Raw genomic sequence first — 18,296 nt, 5'->3', positions numbered from 1 at the left:
ACAGAAGTAACTTCCATCTCGGCTATTCATATGACCATAAACTTAACAAATCCTATTGAAAGAGTTTAAAGAAATATTTTGTATAGCTAGATAATAATGTTTATAATCCATTTATGTGGAAACTTAATTTTATCTTTTTAACGCATATGTTGTTAGAACAGTCTGCTCTATATGTTCCTATCGCACACGTGGTGTGGGAGACATATTGATTTACTCCTGTCTGGTGTGCTGTCTGTCTGTCACAAAGCTTGTACGCACTCTTAACATTTCTCATCCGATCTTCACCAAACTTGAACAAAATGTGTTTGACCATAAGATCTCAGCCAAGTTCGATAATTAGCCAAATCCGCCCAGGCTCTTTTGAATTATGGCCCTTGAATTACTGATTGGATCCAATTATCTAGACCATCAAGACAAACTAGACATTTTTGATAGGAACCATTCGTCTGAACAGTCCAGACAAACAAGGCAGTTGTGGGAGACATGCGCTTTTCTCAAAAGCATCTCTAGTTTATATAAGATATTCTGTATAAAGTGCCTGCGTATTTTTGCTAAGTTAATTTGCTAGTATAGCAGCTAGATGTTCAGTAATATTTGTGTGAGCTTTTTTGTTAGTGTTATATGAGATATCCTATTTGCTTTCACAGTAAGATACAAGTGATCCAATTGTAGTACAATTTTTTTTAAATCTTCCAACTTTTGGGAAATACTTTACAGTTTGAAACCTAATCTCAGAAAACCCAGATTGGTCCTGTATTGGGACCCATAGTTGGTGTCTTATAATGAGCCCTGTTCTGTACAGTACTTTCCCATGTACAGTGTATTGATATCCAATGAACTTTGTGTCATGTAATATAAGATCTTTTTGTTGTCAGGTATGTCAGAGTACATGGAGGCTTGTTGTATTATTCAGTTATGCTAGGGCCAACTTCAGTTTTAAAATGAATTACTTTAAATGTCAAAATGCACAGTATATGTTTAAATTAGAAGTTAAAACATGTGGTCTTTATAACCATGTGGTTTTTATTCAGAGGTGATCTTTAACACAGGTGTGACTGTATTTTGTAAATCTCAGTAAACATTCAAAATATAATTTGTGACAGTCAAAATGCATTGATAGAAGTTTTGATTAAATGCTAACATTTTTAAGTTGAAACTGAGATAAATAATTACAGAAATATTTTCATTAATATATTATACAAAAAATAAATATGAAAATTACAGAAGATGTAAATATTACTATTATAAACTTCAGGTATGCGAGCCAAGTCGATGAACATGGACCAGGTTCTGACGAGAGGTTCTAAAACTTTCAGTCCGAGGAGAGCACAGTCTACATTTGTACGTAGTACTTCACAATCCGAGGACGACACAGACCCAGTCAAACTTACACCAATCCCGCCATTGAAAGAAGTTTACACAGAACATTTTTGATATACCTAATAGGATAACTGTTTCAGCTAATGCCATTTTGTCCCGGAACATTCTTGATTTTTATGCGATAAGTTAAATTGAACTGGAGAAGTTGTTAGATCCAGGTCTGCTCTACCATATGTACCTAAACCTGCTCTTCTGTTGTTGGAAATATTATGTCTTTCTCTAGGTAGGGTTTCGCACTTTTTGCATTTGTTACAGCACCAGTTTATAAAACCTGCAGTCTTGCTTTAAACACTGATTCTCACTAATGACACACATTGAGGGAAGAATCATTTAATATTTGTACTACTAAATTATTGTCTGTAACTTATATTTATCTTGGTTTGAAACTGCATCAATTCATTCTAGATTCAAGGTTAAACATTTAGTACTAAGATGTTTCCTGGGTTTCTCTTTGGATACAAGACAATGTTATTAATATGATATATTATTGTAAAAAAACTCCAAGAGTGGCTTGTTTTGATATTTGAACTATCTTGATTGATTCTTATTTTGTCATCATAAAATAATTTTAAAAGGGTCTTTTCTGTTGTTGATTTCAGTCACTTTAAAAAATTATGATGTTCAAACAACTGTAGCTGAATCCATATAAAGCTTCCAAAATATGTTTGTTAGCAAAAAAAAAAAGTGCATATGTAAAGACATTTATCCTATTGTTCATAATCAGCCCGGTGCTTTCTAAGTGTATGTCCCTTTCATAAACATTTTAAAAACAGCACATAGTATATGATGCACTAGTTCTCACTATTGACCAAAGCCATTCAACATGTGTTCATGTATGATACTGCACTCATTAGCTCACCAGAGCCAAAGGCTCAGGGTGAGCTATTCTGATCACTCACCGTCCGTTGTCCGGCGTCTGGCGTCTGTAAACTTTTATTTTAAACAACATCTCCTCATAAACCGCTAGGCCAATTTCATCTAAACTTCACAGGAATGTTCCTTGGGTGAAGCTCTACAAAAATTGTTCAAAGAAAATTGGAATTCCATGCAGAACTCTGGTTGCCATAGCAACCGAAAGGAAAAACTTTAAAAATCTTTTTCTAGAAACCTAGAGCTTAGATATTTGGTGTAGAGCATTGCCTAGTGGACCTCTACCAAATTTTTTCAAATCATGACCCTGGGGTCAAAATTGACCCCGCCCCAGGGGTCACTTGATTTTACATAGGAAAATCTTAAAAAATCTTCCTCTTGAAAACCAGAAGTCCTAGAGCTTAGATATTTGACATGTAGCATTGCCTAGTGGACCTCTACAAAATTTGTTCAAATCATGACACGCGGGGTCAAAATTGACCCCGCCCCAGGGGTAACTTGATTTTACATAGGAAAATCTTCAAAAAATTTCTAAAAATAAACCAGAAGGCCTAGAGCTTAGATATTTCACGTGTAGCATTGCCTAGTGGACCTCTACAAAAAAAATTCAAATCATGACCATCGGGGTCAAATTGACCCCGCCCCATGGGGTTACTTGATTGTACATAGAAAAATGATCAAAATTTTCTAAAAATAAACCAGAAGGCCTAGAGCTTAGAAATTTAACATGTAGCATGGCCTAGTGGACCTCTACAAAATTTGTTCAAATCATGACCCCAGGATCAAAATTGACCCCGCCCCAGGGGTCACTTGATTTTACATAGGCAAATCTTCAAAATATTTCTAAAAAAAAAACCCAGAAGGCCTAGAGCTTAGATATTTCTCAGGTAGCATTGCCTAGCGGACATCTACAAAAAATTTTCAAATCATGACACCCGGGGTAAAATTGGCCCTGTCCCAGGGGTTACTTGATTGTACATTTGAAAATCTTCGAAAAAAAAATTCTAAAAATCATCAGTTTGACATTTGAAACATGTAGGTCTTATTACTCAGGTGAGCGGGCCAGGGTCATCACGACCCTCTTGTTTTTAGCTTACCAGTAGACTATAGCTAGCAAAGACTTAATTGGTAAGCTCAAATTATTGTTCCTTCAATATACTTGCTACAAAAGTTGTTTTCTCAACAAGACCAGGTTTACCTCACAATATTTTTTTTTGTAGAATGTACATGTTAAATATCAAATTTTGCTTAAAACTTAAAGTTAGAACTGTATTTGCAAGATCCTTGAATATTGTTACCAATGTTTCAGCTGCAAGATCCTTGAATATTGTTACCAGAGTTTCAGCTGCAAGATCCTTGAATATTGTTACCAGTGTTTCAGCAGCAAGATCCTTGAATATTGTTACCAATGTTTCAGCTGCACCACTGTATAGTTTTAAAGACATGTTTAGATGTAGTATGTATACTTCAAGAACTGTTGTAAGCCATATTCACTGGTAGATGTAGTAGGGCAGAGTGCACATATACTGCCTTGCTATACAAACTGGCTTTTATAGTGATGAGTTTGAGTATTTGCCTTTGGTGTGAAATGTTCTTGGTTTGATTCCCGGCCGGGTCGAGGAATTTTCTGTCTGATACATACATATATTTAAGTGTTTATTTTACCTGTTGATGTTTAATTGTTAAATATGCTGTAACAGAAACTGTTATTCAGAAGTTGTAAAGGAACATATGAGCCGTGCCATGAGAAAACCAACATAGTGGGCTTTGCGACCAGCATGGAGCCAGACCAGCCTGCGCATCCGCGCAGTCTGGTCAGGATCCATGCTGTTCGCTTTCAAAGTCTATTGCAGTTAGAGAATCTGTTAGCGAACAGCATGGATCCTGACCAGACTGCGCGGATGCGCAGGCTGGTCTGGATCCATGCTGGTCGCAAAGCCACTATGTTGGTTTTTTCATGGCACGGCTCATATGAAATGTTTTCATGACTTGAATACTTTTGTACAGAGGATTGTTATACTAAAAATAAGTTTAACATATCACATTGTGTATATCTGTAAGTTATTGTTCAGTTTGTTATTGTATATTTTGCTGAACTTTATTTTGTTTTCTTCTGTAAATGCTTCCATTTAAGAAAAGTGTAACCATTTATTGGAGAAATGTTTGTCTTTATTTGAACTTATACAGTAAAGCACCAACTGCTCTCTCTGAGATGAGCTAAATATTGGAGTTTTCTAGGGTCTCCATAGGCCCAAACATATAACATCTAAGGAGAACTAGGTAGGGACACTATATGAAATGCTTGAGTCAGTCCTTGTATTCAAGCCATCATTACTTGTGCGATTGATATTTTACTGTTTAATTCACATCATGTAAATTTTCTCTCTTTGTGTGAACAGAAATTGAAGTATGATTAGTTCATGTTCAAATGTTGTTATCTTACCATGTCTGTTATATGCATTCCTTATGTGTATATTAATCATCTTTTCAGAATAAATACAAATATTGGTAGTAAGGAATACTGACCTTTAGCCTGCTGGCAGCAAGTGATTCTGCCTTTGCGACCAGTGCAGACCAAGATCAACCTGCACATCCATGCAGTCTGATCATGGTCTGCACTGTTAGCTATTCAGTCAGTAAATTTTCAGTGAACACCCCTTCGAATAATAAATGGTATTGTCTGAATTGAATAATGGACCAGTCCATTGTAGAAATTTAGCAGGGTAAGGGCTACATATCCTTAGAAGTTTTGACACAGGCATATGCAACATTGACATGATAAAAAATGTTGGTGTGTTGATGTCACACAAGGTTTCCAGAATCAGTGTACATGGTATACTTTCAGAGGCTTCACTGACAGAAATAATGGAAGATATCTGGTCTTGGAGCATAATAATTTTTCTGCAAAAGATTTTTGAGAAATGCTTATTTTTGACACGAATAAAAGTCCATAACAATTTTAATAAAACAGTCAAGCTTCGTTCTCTCAAACTCGGATAATTCAAACACCACTCTTCATTGTATTCTATTTGATGGCTCGAATTACCAATAACTCGAATAATTTTTGCTGGTCCTGTCAAGTGCAAGTAAATTAGGTTTGAATGTATGCAAATTTAAGGAAACTTTGGCAGATTTGAAGAAGTGGTGTTTCACAAGTTTATAACTGACTCCAACATTCATTGAAACCAGGTATTTAATTTTTGTAAATAACATGCGATGGATTCTATATAATCATCAATTACAGCACAAGCTCTATGTCCACATTATGACAAAGGTCATGCTTCAAGTATCACAAAAGAAACAACCATATTAGATTAGATTTTATTAATAATGATGAACATTTATCAAAATATTTGTATTTAAGTTGCAAGAATGAAGTATTTGTAAATTCTGAGTGTTCTTAATTTTGTTTTGACTCTGTTATGTGCCATTTTGTTTACAGTATTACTGGCAGTTATTTTCATAGTACAGCATTTTCAAGAATTTTCTGTAAAAATTTGACAGCTGTCTTGATGCCTTATACATTTGAAACTTCCCAGTGAATAGATTGAAGTCAGAAAGCTTTTTAAACTATCTAAAATAAATTTCTTTAGGTAAGAGAATTTTGAGAGGAATGGTGAAAGTACAGCCAGGTTAGGGTTTGGCTTTGATTGTACTGTGATGATAGCTTTATATTTCAGGAATGTAGGATCAGTGTAGTTGCTAAATGTATGTCTAGGTATAATATAAAATATATTGTCAGTATATGACCTTCATTAATATGTTTCTTTAACATTTAAAGGAACGTTTGTGTGTATCAGTTTGTTAAATGTATAGATTTATGCTTCCATTCCTTGTCTGAGAAAACAGATGCCAGGTACCTGCACATAAATACTCTGCTTTGTATTTGCTCATCAGTCATTTTGTTGTCTTTATATCAAGGAAAAATTTCAAATAAGCTCACTAATGAAATACCGTAAAGTGAGGTTTTCTAAGAAGCAGGCTCACAAAGGATAAAGTAACAAATTAAATGACCTGTGTTAGTTAACTCACCTCAGGGTTTGGAAATTAGTTTCATTTTTTAAAAAATTATTAATTGTTCCTCAATAGTGATTTATCATAGTACATGCTATTTGTTTGTTTTTCATGTGCCAATTGCTATTGTTAACACATTTACAGCACATTGTTTTTTATAGTTCTTTAAACTTATGTGAGAGGTAACAGTTTCATATCTGTACCTGTACATGCATTGTTATATAAGATTTCATTCCTTTTATCAATAAGCATCTGTGGTGTCAAAATCAAGAATATAGCAATTTCTTCCCATGACTATATATGTTTAAAGTATAATTTTTAAATTAATGTTTGAAGTCTTAAATTTGAGCCAGCAAGTCATTGACTTCGTTGAATATTTTTAGCAGATTTACTTTATAGAGATTTACAGTGAGTTTGCATTCAGGTACAAGTATCCAAATTGCAGCATGTTTTGTAAGGAATTGAGATGTGTTCATTTAGTTCTGTTTTTACATTGGATCTGTTAACCTTGTGAAGCATTTATTCTGTTATAATATAGCATTGCATTGAATTGTTTGTTTTGAAACCTCTTTCTGTGATACATTTCATTATCTCTAAGCTCATGTATTATAATCACTGACTTTGTTGTAAAGGGTTTTTTATGGTCACCTGAGCCGTAGTGTTCATTGTGAGCTTTTGGGATTGCTGAATGTCCATGATCTGTCGATCACCTACAGTTTGCTTCAGACAACTTCTCCAGGTCACCTTCAAAGTACAAATATGTTGATTATATTCAAATGGTTACTGTTGACTAAAGAACAAGGTCACCAAAGCTTAAAATCTTAAACTATGAAAATCTTCTTGTCCAAAACTGGAAGACAAAGACCTTAGATATTTGATATGTAGCATCACCTAGTGGTCCTTAACAATATTTGTTCAAATCATGCCACATGGTTCAAAATTTGCCCTGCTCTTGGGTTCTTTTGTTTTACTATAAGAAAACTTTGAAAATCTTCTTGCCTAAAAACCTCAAGGCCTAGAGCAGAGATATATGGCATGTGTAGTGGCCATCTACCAAGTTTGTTCAGAATTGGCCCATCTGAGGGTTACTTGAAAGGTTCTTATGTCTGAAAGCTCAACCTCGGGAGCTTAGATATATGAGCTGCACCATGAGAAAACCAACATAGTGAATTTGCGACCAGCATGGATCCAGACCAAACTGCACATCCGCGCAGTCTGGTCAGGATCCATGCTGTTTGCTTTCAAAGCCTGTTGCAATTAGAGAAACTGTTAGTGAACAGCATGGATCCTGACCAGACTGTACTGATGCACAGACTGGTCTGGATCCATGCTGGTCGCAAATGAACAATGTTGATTTTCTCATGGCACGGCTCATTTGACATAAAGCATAGTGCAGGCCTGAGAATTTTTAAGAGTGGTTCTGTTTTCAGGCTTCTGACTGCCAGATTTTCCCTGTGTAACTATTTGAAAAGGAGATTTCAGGATTGAGAATGTAGATTTTCAGGTTTTTCGATTCTGTCTAAATCCCAGGCCTGATTTTGTGGTAGTTCTCTTCCACATTTGTTCAAAACATGCAATAATTAACTATATATAGTGTTACTTGTTACATACTTCCATCTGAAAATTTGTCCCTCATTTTCCACCATATTATATAACAATATTTGTACTTTACATTTATAGTGCAAATATGTTACACCCTGGAATATGTAAAATCATGACTGTTCACCTTCCACATATTATATGTTAAAATTACCACTAAGCAACATGTAACCCTTTGAATAAGGTGAGTGATATAAGACCCAACAGGGTCCTCTTGTTCCAAAAATAACAAGGTATTTCTTACTTGTGTAATTTGACATTTAATTCTGATAAATGTGTTACGAATTTATTTTTAAGACCTTTTTATTTTATTATCTTAGCTCAGTTTAAAATCCTGAGTTTGTTGTAAGTTTTTTAATATGTCACATGAGTTAGTGTTCATTGATGAATTTTTGGGATGCTGAAGTCCAGACCGCCGACACCTACATTGCTTCAGACAATTCTCCAGTGTCACCTTCAAGTTAAAACATTGTTATTCATTCATAAGGTTATCTGTTGTAAGAAAGTCACGCAGCTATATAAATACTTAAAACCTGAAAATCTTCTGCAACACTGGAAAAAAGACCTAATTTTATAGTACATCACTATGTCCATAACAATATTATGTTCAATCATCTCAGGTATCACAAATTAAACCCTGCTCTGGGGTCATTTTGTACTTTACATATAGAAAACTTTGAAAATCTTTGCCTAAAACTCAAGGCCTAGATGCAAGAATATATTGCATGTGTATGGCCATCTACCAGCTTTTTCAATTGCCACTGGGTTTCTTGAAGTTTATTCTGAAAGCTCAACCTCGAGCTTAGATAATTTGGCTGCACCAGAAAACCAAAATGGAATTTGCGACCATTTCATCCAGATCAAATGCGCATCACGCAGTCTGTCAAACATGCTGTTCGTTTCAGCTATTGCAATTAAGAACCGTTAGTGACATGCAGGATCCTGACCAGACTGTAGATGCACAACTGTCCTGGATCCATTGTCGCAAAGCACAATGTTGATTTATGCACGCTCATTGAATAAACAAGTGCAGGCCTAAATTTAAGCGGTTCTGTTTTCAGGCTTTGACTGCAGAATTCCTGTATACTATTGAAAAGGAATTTCAGGATTGAGAAGAGACTTTTTCAGGTTTTCGATTCTCTAAATCCAGGCCTTGATCTGGTAATTCTCTTCCAGGTTTGTTCAAACATATGCGAAATTAACTATTATATGTTTCCTTACTACTTCCATCTGAATTTTTCTCATTTCCACATTTATATAACATATTTGTAACTTACATTTATAGTGCAAATTGTTACAAACCCTGGAATAGTAAAATCATTGATGTTAACATTCTACTGTCATAGTAAAATTACCCTGTAACACAGTAGCCATTGGTAATAAGTGATGATAGACCATCTGGTCTCTGTCCAAAACTAATAAGGTGGATTTACTAGTATACTGATCTTAAAATTCATATAATTTGTCCGTATGATATTTTTAGACTATTGTGGAAATTAGTTAAAAACCTGTAGTTTTGTTGTTTTTTCTGCACTATTTATTTTAGGTGTGATAAATAATCTTTGACAAAAACTGAGCCCACATAAAAACTAAGAACTTCTAGGTCTGGCCATAAATTTTAATAGCAATCATGCTAGGATTAGAATCTATCACATGTTATAACACATTAAAACCTCTGTTCTGCAAGCAGTGTAAAAGCAACTATTTATAGACTTATTATCATTTAAATATGTATGTATAAGATTTTCATATACAATATACTCCGGAATTGTAGATAGCTTTTCTGACCATTATTGATATTAGAAATATTAGGCAAAGAATTGAAAAAAAAAATGTCTTACTGTTTGATCCAGCTTTTCCATTACTGGGGTTTTCATTGATTTCTTATATAAGACAATACAATTGAGATAAAACATCATTCTGAAGAACTCCATAGGGTAGTAGTAATAGGAACTTTTTCAAGTTTTCAAAACATCTAGATTAATTTTTTAATTTGGTGGGGTATTTTCCAATTTTGGAGACCAAACATTTTGAAATGTAAATTTCAATTTAATTTGTTGGTGGGTTGTTATAAAACTTCAAGGATATCTTAGTTAGCATAAGAGCAACATTTCCATGCAAAAAAGTTGCATAATTAAAAAAAATTGAAAATGTATTTTTTCCTTCATTGGGAAAAAAAATTGGTATAAAATTGCCATTCTTAAAGATATTTATTAAAAATTAAAGACTTTCTGCTACATGTATCATCTTCAGAGACCTTTAGAGTGATATGTACTTTATACCTGGACCTTGCAAAATAAAGCCGTAATTCACAGAAAACCCAGTTACAGATTAGACAGATCAAACAGTAGGCATACAATATTGGGTCTATGATATAACACAGCTACAAGGTACTAAAATAGTGCTGTTATGTTAAATGCAAGTTTTCTTATTAATATATGTTATTTGAACAGAGGAGCAGCTTTTTTTTGTTGCTGAACTGTTCTTTTTGGTGCATTTATTTATTATTGAGTGTATTTTACTACCAATACTGAGCCATATGCTCTTGAAATTTGTAGTTCTTTAAACAAACTGTCGATTGAAATACGCATATACATCTTTGGTAATTGAATGATAAAATTCTTCAGATAAAAACATTTTGTATACATGTATAACATATTGTTCTAACTATTCATTTGCATTTGCTAAGTATATGTTTATTATGTTGAATTAAAATAAATATTGGAGATGACTTACTGTTGTAATATTATCTACCATTGACTGTCAATTTTATATCTTCACAGTGATGTCTATATTTACTCAGAAACCGACCAAGGTATCCGTTCCATAGGGTGATATATTGCATTTCAGTTCCCGGCAGAAATTACAGGACATGACAGAAAAAAAACTCTGAAAATACGGAAATTTTCTGAGTGCAAGATTTTGGACATAATCGCTTCAAGAGGAGATTTTAATTCATTGTATTTGTCAGTTTTGGCCCCATCAATCTGTATGTATACCAACTAAGTTTAATTTAAGCTTCTAGTATCCCTCTTGCATGCTGTTTATATTACATTCCTTTCCTACTTTATATTACGGGACATAAAAATAAAAAATGAAAATACTGAAAATTTCTAAACGAGATTTTGGACATACTAGCAGTCCCTTTAATGAGCTAACAAATGCATAGATCAATGAAACATTGATAATATTATCATGCCAACCATCGAAAAATACATGGTTCAGACCCAAAGCAAGCAATTTTGCTGAATTCCATATTGTACGAGAACAAAAATGGAAATTGTAAGAGGCCTGGAGAAAGGACCATGTCTGACCACTTATTTTTGTGAGCTTTTAAATGCCCTTCGTGTTGATGTGTATGGCACTGAAGTGGATGTTATAGTTTAGTGACAGAGTTTGGCGGTTCAATTTATCTTCTTTTCCGAAGACAGAAATAAACTTGTCATACAAAATCTGCTTTCTGCTTACTCTCACAATAGGTCATGCATACTTGAGAGCAAACACAAAACTATCCTTCCATAGTAGACTTATGAAGTTCCTCCTGGATTTTTGTAACTCTTGGACTTTATGTAATTCCTCCTGGACTTACCTATTCCTCGTGTACTTAATGTTGTTCCACCTCGGCGATATATGACCATTTTGTGTCGATTCGCCGTAAAACCCAACTCACTCCTCGACCCATGTAGTTCCTCTTAGATATTATGTACTTCTTCCTCAACTTATTTAGTTTCTCCTGAACTAATGTACAATGCAGTTCCTCCTGGACTTTATGTAGTTCCTCCTGAACTTACATAGTTCTTCCTGGAATTATGTAGTTCCTCCTGGACCTACAAAGTTCCTCCCTGATTTAGTAGTTCCTTCCGAACTTATTTAGTTCCTCCTGGACTTATGTGGTTTCTGCTGCACTTTATGTAGTTCCCATGGACTTATGAAATTCCCCCTCGATTTATGCAGTTCCTCCTGAACTTATTTAGTTCGTCCTGGACTTATGTAGTTCCTCCTGGACTTTATATAGCTCCTCTGGGACTTATGTAGTTCCTCCTCCTCCTGAACTTACAAAATTCCTCCACGACTTACACAGTTCCTCCAGAACTTATGTAGTTCCTCCTGGACTTTTGTAGTTCCTCCTTGATTTATATATATATAATAGATAAAAAAAGAAAAACATCCAATGGGTTTCCTCTATCTGTATTCTTCCATATATATTATCATATATTATATATATATATATATATATATTTATATTATTATAAATATTATATTAATATAATAATTAATTAATATATATTAGTTCCTCCTGGACATAGGAAGCAGTTCTCCTGGACCTAAAAAGTTCCTTCCTGAATTATGTAGTGCCTCCTGAATTATTTAGTTCCTCCTGGACTTTATGCAGTTCTTCCTAGACTTTATGAAATTCTTCCTGAAGTTATGCAGTTCCTCCTCAACTTACATAGTTCCTCCTATACTTAAGTATGTAGATCTTCCCGGACTTTATGCAGTTGTTCCTGAACTAATGCAGTTCCTGAACATAATATTTTCCATGACTTACATAGTTCCTCCTGTTGTTTATGCAATTCCTTATTTACTTATGTAGCTCATCCTGGACTTAAGTAGTTCACTCCTGGACTTACGTAGTTCCTCCTCCTCCTGAACTTACAAAATTCCTCCACGACTTACACAGTTCCTCCAGAACTTATGTAGTTCCTCCTGGACTTTTGAGTCCTCTGATTATATAATATATATATATATATATATATTATTTTATATAATAAAAGAAAAATCCATGGTTTCCTCTATCTGATTCTGTCCTATAATATATATTAGTCCTTCTAATAGAAGTATTCCTCTGGACTAAAAAGTTCCTTCCTGAATTATGTATCCTCTGAATTAAGTTCCTCCTGGACTTTATGCAGTTCTTCCTAGACTTTATGAAATTCTTCCTGAAGTTATGCAGTTCCTCCTCAACTTAAGTAGCTCCTCCTGGACTGTATGTAGATCTTCCCGGACTTTATGCAGTTGTTCCTGAACTAATGCAGTTCCTGAACATAATATTTTCCATGACTTACGTAGTTCCTCCTGTTGTTTATGCAATTCCTTATTTACTTATGTAGCTCATCCTGGACTTAAGTAGTTCCTCCTGGACTTTATGTAGTCACTCCTGGACTTACATAGTTCTACCTAGACTTATGTAGTTCCTCTTGCACTTTTTAGTTCCTCCTGAACATTATGTAGTTCGTCCTAAACTTATGTAGTTCCTCTTGGACTTATGTTGTTCCTCCTGGACTTACAAAATTCCTCCTCGACTTATTTAGTTCCTCCTGAACTTATTAAGTTCCTCCTGAACTTATGTAGTTCTTACTGGACTTATGTAGTTCATCCTGAACTTATGTAGTTCTTCCTGGACTTATGTATTCATCCTGGACTTATAAGATTCCTGATTTATGCGTTCTTCTTAGACTTATGAATTCTCCTCGATACGAATTCTCTCACTTACCAGTCACTGAACTTATTTAGTTCCTCCTTGACTTTATGTAGTTCCTCCTGGACTTATGTAGTTCCTCCTGGACTTATGTAGATGTTCCTGGACTTTATGCAGTTCTTCCTAGACTTTATGCAATTTCGCCTGATCTTATGCAGTTCCTCCTGTACTGATGTAGTTCCTCCTGAACTTATTTAGTTACTCCTTGACTTTATATAGTTCCTCCTGGACTTATGTAGATGTTCCTGGACTTTATGCAGTTCTTCTTAGACTTTATGCAATTTCTCCTGAACTTATGCAGTTCTTCCTGTACTTATGTAGTTCCTCCTGAACGTATGTAGTTCTTCCAGGACTTATTTAGTTCTTCCTGGACTTATGTAGTTTTTCCTGGACTTTATGCAGTTCATCCTAGACTTTATGCAGTTCTTCCTAGACTTTATGCAATTTCTCCTGAACTTATGCAGTTCCTCCTGTACTTACGTAGTTCCTCCTGAACTTATGTAGTTCTTCCAGGACTTGTTTAGTTCTTCCTGGACTTATGTAGTTTTTCCTGGACCTAATGCAGTTCATCCTAGACTTTATGCTGTTCCTCCTAGACTTTATGCAATTTCTCCTGAACTTATGCAGTTCCTCCTGTACTTATGTAGTTTCTCCTGAACTTATGTAGTTCTTCCAGGACTTATTTAGTTCTTCCTGGACTTATGTAGTTTTTCCTGGACTTTATGCAGTTCTTCCTAGACTTTATGCAATTTCTCCTGAACTTATGCAGTTCCTCCTGTACTTATGTAGTTCCTCCTGAACTTATGTAGTTCTTCCAGGACTTATTTAGTTCTTCCTGGACTTATGTAGTTTTTCCTGGACTTAATGCAGTTCATCCTAGACTTTATGCAGTTCTTCCTAGACTTTATGCAATTTCTCCTGAACTTATGCAGTTCCTCCTGTACTTATGTAGTTTCTCCTGAACTTATGTAGTTCTTCCAGGACTTATTTAGTTCTTCCTGGACTTATGTAGTTTTTCCTGGACTTTATGCAGTTCATCCTAGATTTTATGCAATTCCTACTGGACTTATGCAGTTCCTCCTGGGATTACGAAATTTCTCCTGAACTTACGTAGTTCCTCCTGGACTTTATGTAGTTACTCCTGGACATATGTAGTTTTTCTTAAAATTCCTCCTGGACTTATGTAGTTCCTCCTGGACTTACAAAATTCCTCCTGAACTTATGCAGTTCCTCCTGAACTTATGTAGTTCCTCCTGAACTTATGTAGTTCTTCCTGGACTTATGTAGTTCTTCCTTAACATATGTAGTTTTTCCTGACTTCATGAGTCTCTGATTATGCCCCTGACTTATGCAGTTCTCTGACTTATGTATCTCATGACTTATGTGTATCTGACTTAGTAGTTCCTCTGACTATAGTTTCTGACTTTATGCAGTTTCTGACTATGAATCTCTGATTATGCAGTTCCTCCTGAACTTAAGTAGTTCATCGTACTATGTAGTTCCTTCTGGACTTATATAGTTTTTCCTGGACTTTATGCAGTTCTTCGTAGACTTTATGCAATTCGTCCTGGACTTATGAAACTCCTCCTGGACTTATGAAATTCCTGCTTAACTTATGCAGTTCCTCCTGAGCTTATGCAGTTCCTCCTTTGCTTAAGTAGCTCCTCCTGGACTGTATGTAGATCTTTCTGCATGTTATGCAGTTCTTTCTGAACATTATGCAGTTCTTCCTGAACTAATGCAGTTCCTGAACTTATAAAGTTCGTCCTGGACTTATGTAGTTCTTCCTGTACTTATGTAGTACATCCTGGACTTAAGTAGTTCCTCCTGGACTTTATGTAGTTCCTCCTGAACTTACATAGTTCTTCCTAGACTTATGTAGTTCCTCCTGGATTTATGTAGTTCCTCCTGGACTGTATGTATATCTTTCTGCACTTTATTCAGTTCTTCCTGAACATTATGCAGTTCTTCCTGAATTAATGCAGTTCCTGAACTTATATAGTTTCTCTTTCTGTTGTTTAGGCAGTTTCTCCTTTACTTATGTAGTTCATCCTGGACTTAAGTAGTTCCTCCTTGACTTACATAGTTCTTCCTAGACGTATGTAGTTCCTCCTGGACTTATGTAGTTCCTCCTGGATATTATGTAGTATGTCCTGAACTTATGTAGTTCCTCTTGGATTTATTCAGTTCCTCCTGGACTTACAAAATTTCTCCTCGATTTATGCAGTTCCTCCTGGACTTCTTTAGTTCCTCCTCGACTTCATGTAGTTCCTCCTGGACATGTAGTTTTTCCTGGACTTTATGCAGTTCGTTCTAGACTGTATGCAATTCCTCCTGGACTTATGCAGTTCCTCCTGGACTTATGTAGTTCCTCCTGGACTTTTTGTAAATCCTCCTGGACGTATGTAGTTTTCCTGGACTTTATGCAGTTCTTCCTAGGCTTTATGAAATTCTTCCTGAACTTATATAGTTCATCCTGTACTTAAATAGCTCCTCCTGGACTGTATGTAGATCTACCTTGACTTTATGCTGTTCTTCCTGAACATAATGCAGTTCCAGAACTTAATTAGTTCCTCCTGAACTTATTTAGTTCCTCCTGGACTTTATGTTGTTCCTCCTCGACTTATTTAGACTGATATAGTTCCCTCTAGACTTATATAGTTCCCCTTGGACTTATGTAGTTCCTCCTGGATTTATGTAGTTCCTTATGTACCTTATGTATCTCCTCCTGGACTAATGTAATTCCCCTTGGACTTTATGTTATTCCTCTTTGACTTAGGTAATTCCTCCTTGACTTATGTAGTTTACGTATAGTTCCTCCTGGACTTCATGTAGTTCCTCTTTGACTTAGGTAATTCCTCCTTGACTTATGTAGTTTTTCCTTGACTTATGTATAGTACCTCCTGGGCTTTATGTAGTTCCTCTTGGACTTTATGTAAGTCATCCTTGGTTTATGTAGTTCATCCTGGACTAACGTAGTTCTTCTTGGACTTACACAGTTCCTCTTAGACTTATGTAGTTCCTGTTGAACTTCATGTATTTTCTCCTGTACTTATGTGGTTAGTTCATCCTTGACTTACGTAGTTCATTTTGGACTCATGTAGTTGTTCTAGGACATATGTAGTTCCTCCTGTACTTATGCAGTTCCTCTTTGACTCATGTAATTTTTCGTCGACTTACGTATAGTTCCTCCTGGGCTTTATGTAGTTCCTCTTCGACTTCGTGTAGGTGTTCCTTGACTTATGTAGTTCATCCTGGACTAACGTAGTTCTTCCTGGACTTATGTAGTTCCTCCTGGACTTATGTAGTTCTTCTTGGACTTTATGTAGTTCCTCCTGTGCCTATGTAGTTCATTCTGGACTTATGTAGTTCCTTCTGTACCTATGTGTGTAGTTCATCCTGGACTTATGTAGTTCCTTCTGTACTTTATGTAGATCCTCTTTGACTTATGTAGTTCATCCTGGACTCACGTAGTTCTTCTTGGACATATGGAGTTCCTCCTGTACTTTATGCAGTTCCCCTTCGACTTGTGTAGTTCCTTCTGGACTTACGTAGTTTCTCTTTGGCTTCATGTTGTTCCTCTTGGACTTAATCAGTTCCTTCTAGACTTATTTTTTCCTCCTGGACGTATGAAGTTTTCCTCGACTTTTGTAGTTTTCCTGGACTTATTTAGTTCCTTCTGTGCCTATGTAGTTCATCCTGGACTTATGTAGTTCCTTCTGTACTTTATGTAGATCCTCTTTGACTTATGTAGTTTATCCTGGACTAACGTAGTTCTTCCTGGACTTATGTGGTTCCTCCTGGACTTATGTAGTTCCACTTAGACGTATGTAGTTCCTCTTGGACTTGATGTTGTTCCTCCTTTACTTATGTAGATCCTCCTTGACTTATTTAGTTCATCCTGGACTCACGTAGTTCTTCTTGGACATATGTAGTTCCTCTTGTACTTTATGCAGTTCCCCTTTGACTTGTGTAGTTCCTTCTGGACTTATGTAGTTTCTCTTGGGCTTTATGCTGTTCCTCTTGGACTTATGTAGTTCCTCCTAGACTTATGTATTCCTCCTGCACGTATGAAGTTTTTCCTGGACTTTTGTAGTTCCTTCTTGGCTTTATGTAGTTCCTCTTGGACTTTATGCAGTTCCTCCTTAACTTATTTAGTTCCTCCTGGACTTATGTAGTTGCAGTTGAGCTTTATGTAGTTTCTCTTGGACTTGATGCAGTTTCTCCACAACTGATTTAGTTCCTCCTGGACTTTTGTAGCTCCTCCTGGACTTATGTAGTTCCTAAAATTTGTACTTCTGTAGTTCATCCTGGACTTAAGTAGTTCCTTCTGTACTTGATATAGATTGCCATTGTCGTTTGTTATTCTTCCTGGACTCACGTTCTTCCTCCTAGACTTATGTAATTCCGCCTGGACTTCTATAGATCCTCTTGGACTTTATATATTTGCTCCTGGACTTACGTAGGTTCCCCTGGACATATGTAGTTTCTCCTAGACTTATGTATTACTCCTTGACTTCATGTAGTTTCTCTTGGACTTTATGTAGTTCTGTAGTTCCTCCTGGACTTATGTAGTTCCTGTTGGACTTTATGTAGTTCCTCTTGGATTTTTTGTAAGTCCTTCTGTACTTTTGTAGTTCATCTTGGACTTATGTAGCTCCTTTAGACTTATGTAGTTCCACTTGGACTTTATGCAGTTCCTCCTGAACTTATTTAATTCCTTCTGGACTTATGTAGTTCCTTCTGGACTTTTGTAGCTCCTCTTGAACCTTATATAGTTCCTCATGGACTTATGTAGTTCCTCCTGGACTTATGTAGTTCCTCCTGGTCTTTATATAGTTCCTTTTAGACTCTTGTAGTTCCTCTTGAACTTGATGTAGTTTCAGAAAGAATTCGGATTATCGTAAGTCTATCTGAGCATGTTTGAGATGTAATTTTCGTGGGTTGAGCGACA

General features: G+C 35.7%; 1 protein-coding gene across 5 annotated transcripts in view; it reads left to right on the top strand.

Moving 5' to 3' along the window:
• Positions 1–7,033, top strand: part of LOC123544894 (pleckstrin homology domain-containing family D member 1-like) — a 49,337-nt gene extending 42,304 nt beyond the window's left edge. For 2 of the 5 annotated variants that reach the window (XM_045331026.2, XM_045331027.2), the window contains exon 15: positions 1,256–1,449. In XM_045331026.2, coding sequence (XP_045186961.1) covers positions 1,256–1,307 — 52 coding nt within the window. In that variant the 3' untranslated portion in view covers positions 1,308–1,449. Of the gene's footprint in view, positions 1–1,255 lie in introns of all 5 variants that reach the window. The other 3 variants (XM_045331023.2, XM_045331024.2, XM_045331030.2) reach the window with 3 other exon arrangements.
• The last annotated feature ends 11,263 nt before the right edge of the window (positions 7,034–18,296 follow it).

This window comes from Mercenaria mercenaria, chromosome 1, assembly GCF_021730395.1.
Source record: "Mercenaria mercenaria strain notata chromosome 1, MADL_Memer_1, whole genome shotgun sequence".
Classification (NCBI taxonomy): Eukaryota; Metazoa; Mollusca; class Bivalvia; order Venerida; family Veneridae; genus Mercenaria; species Mercenaria mercenaria.
Note: the sequence above shows the minus strand (reverse complement) of the source record. Positions and strands in the feature narration are given on the sequence as shown.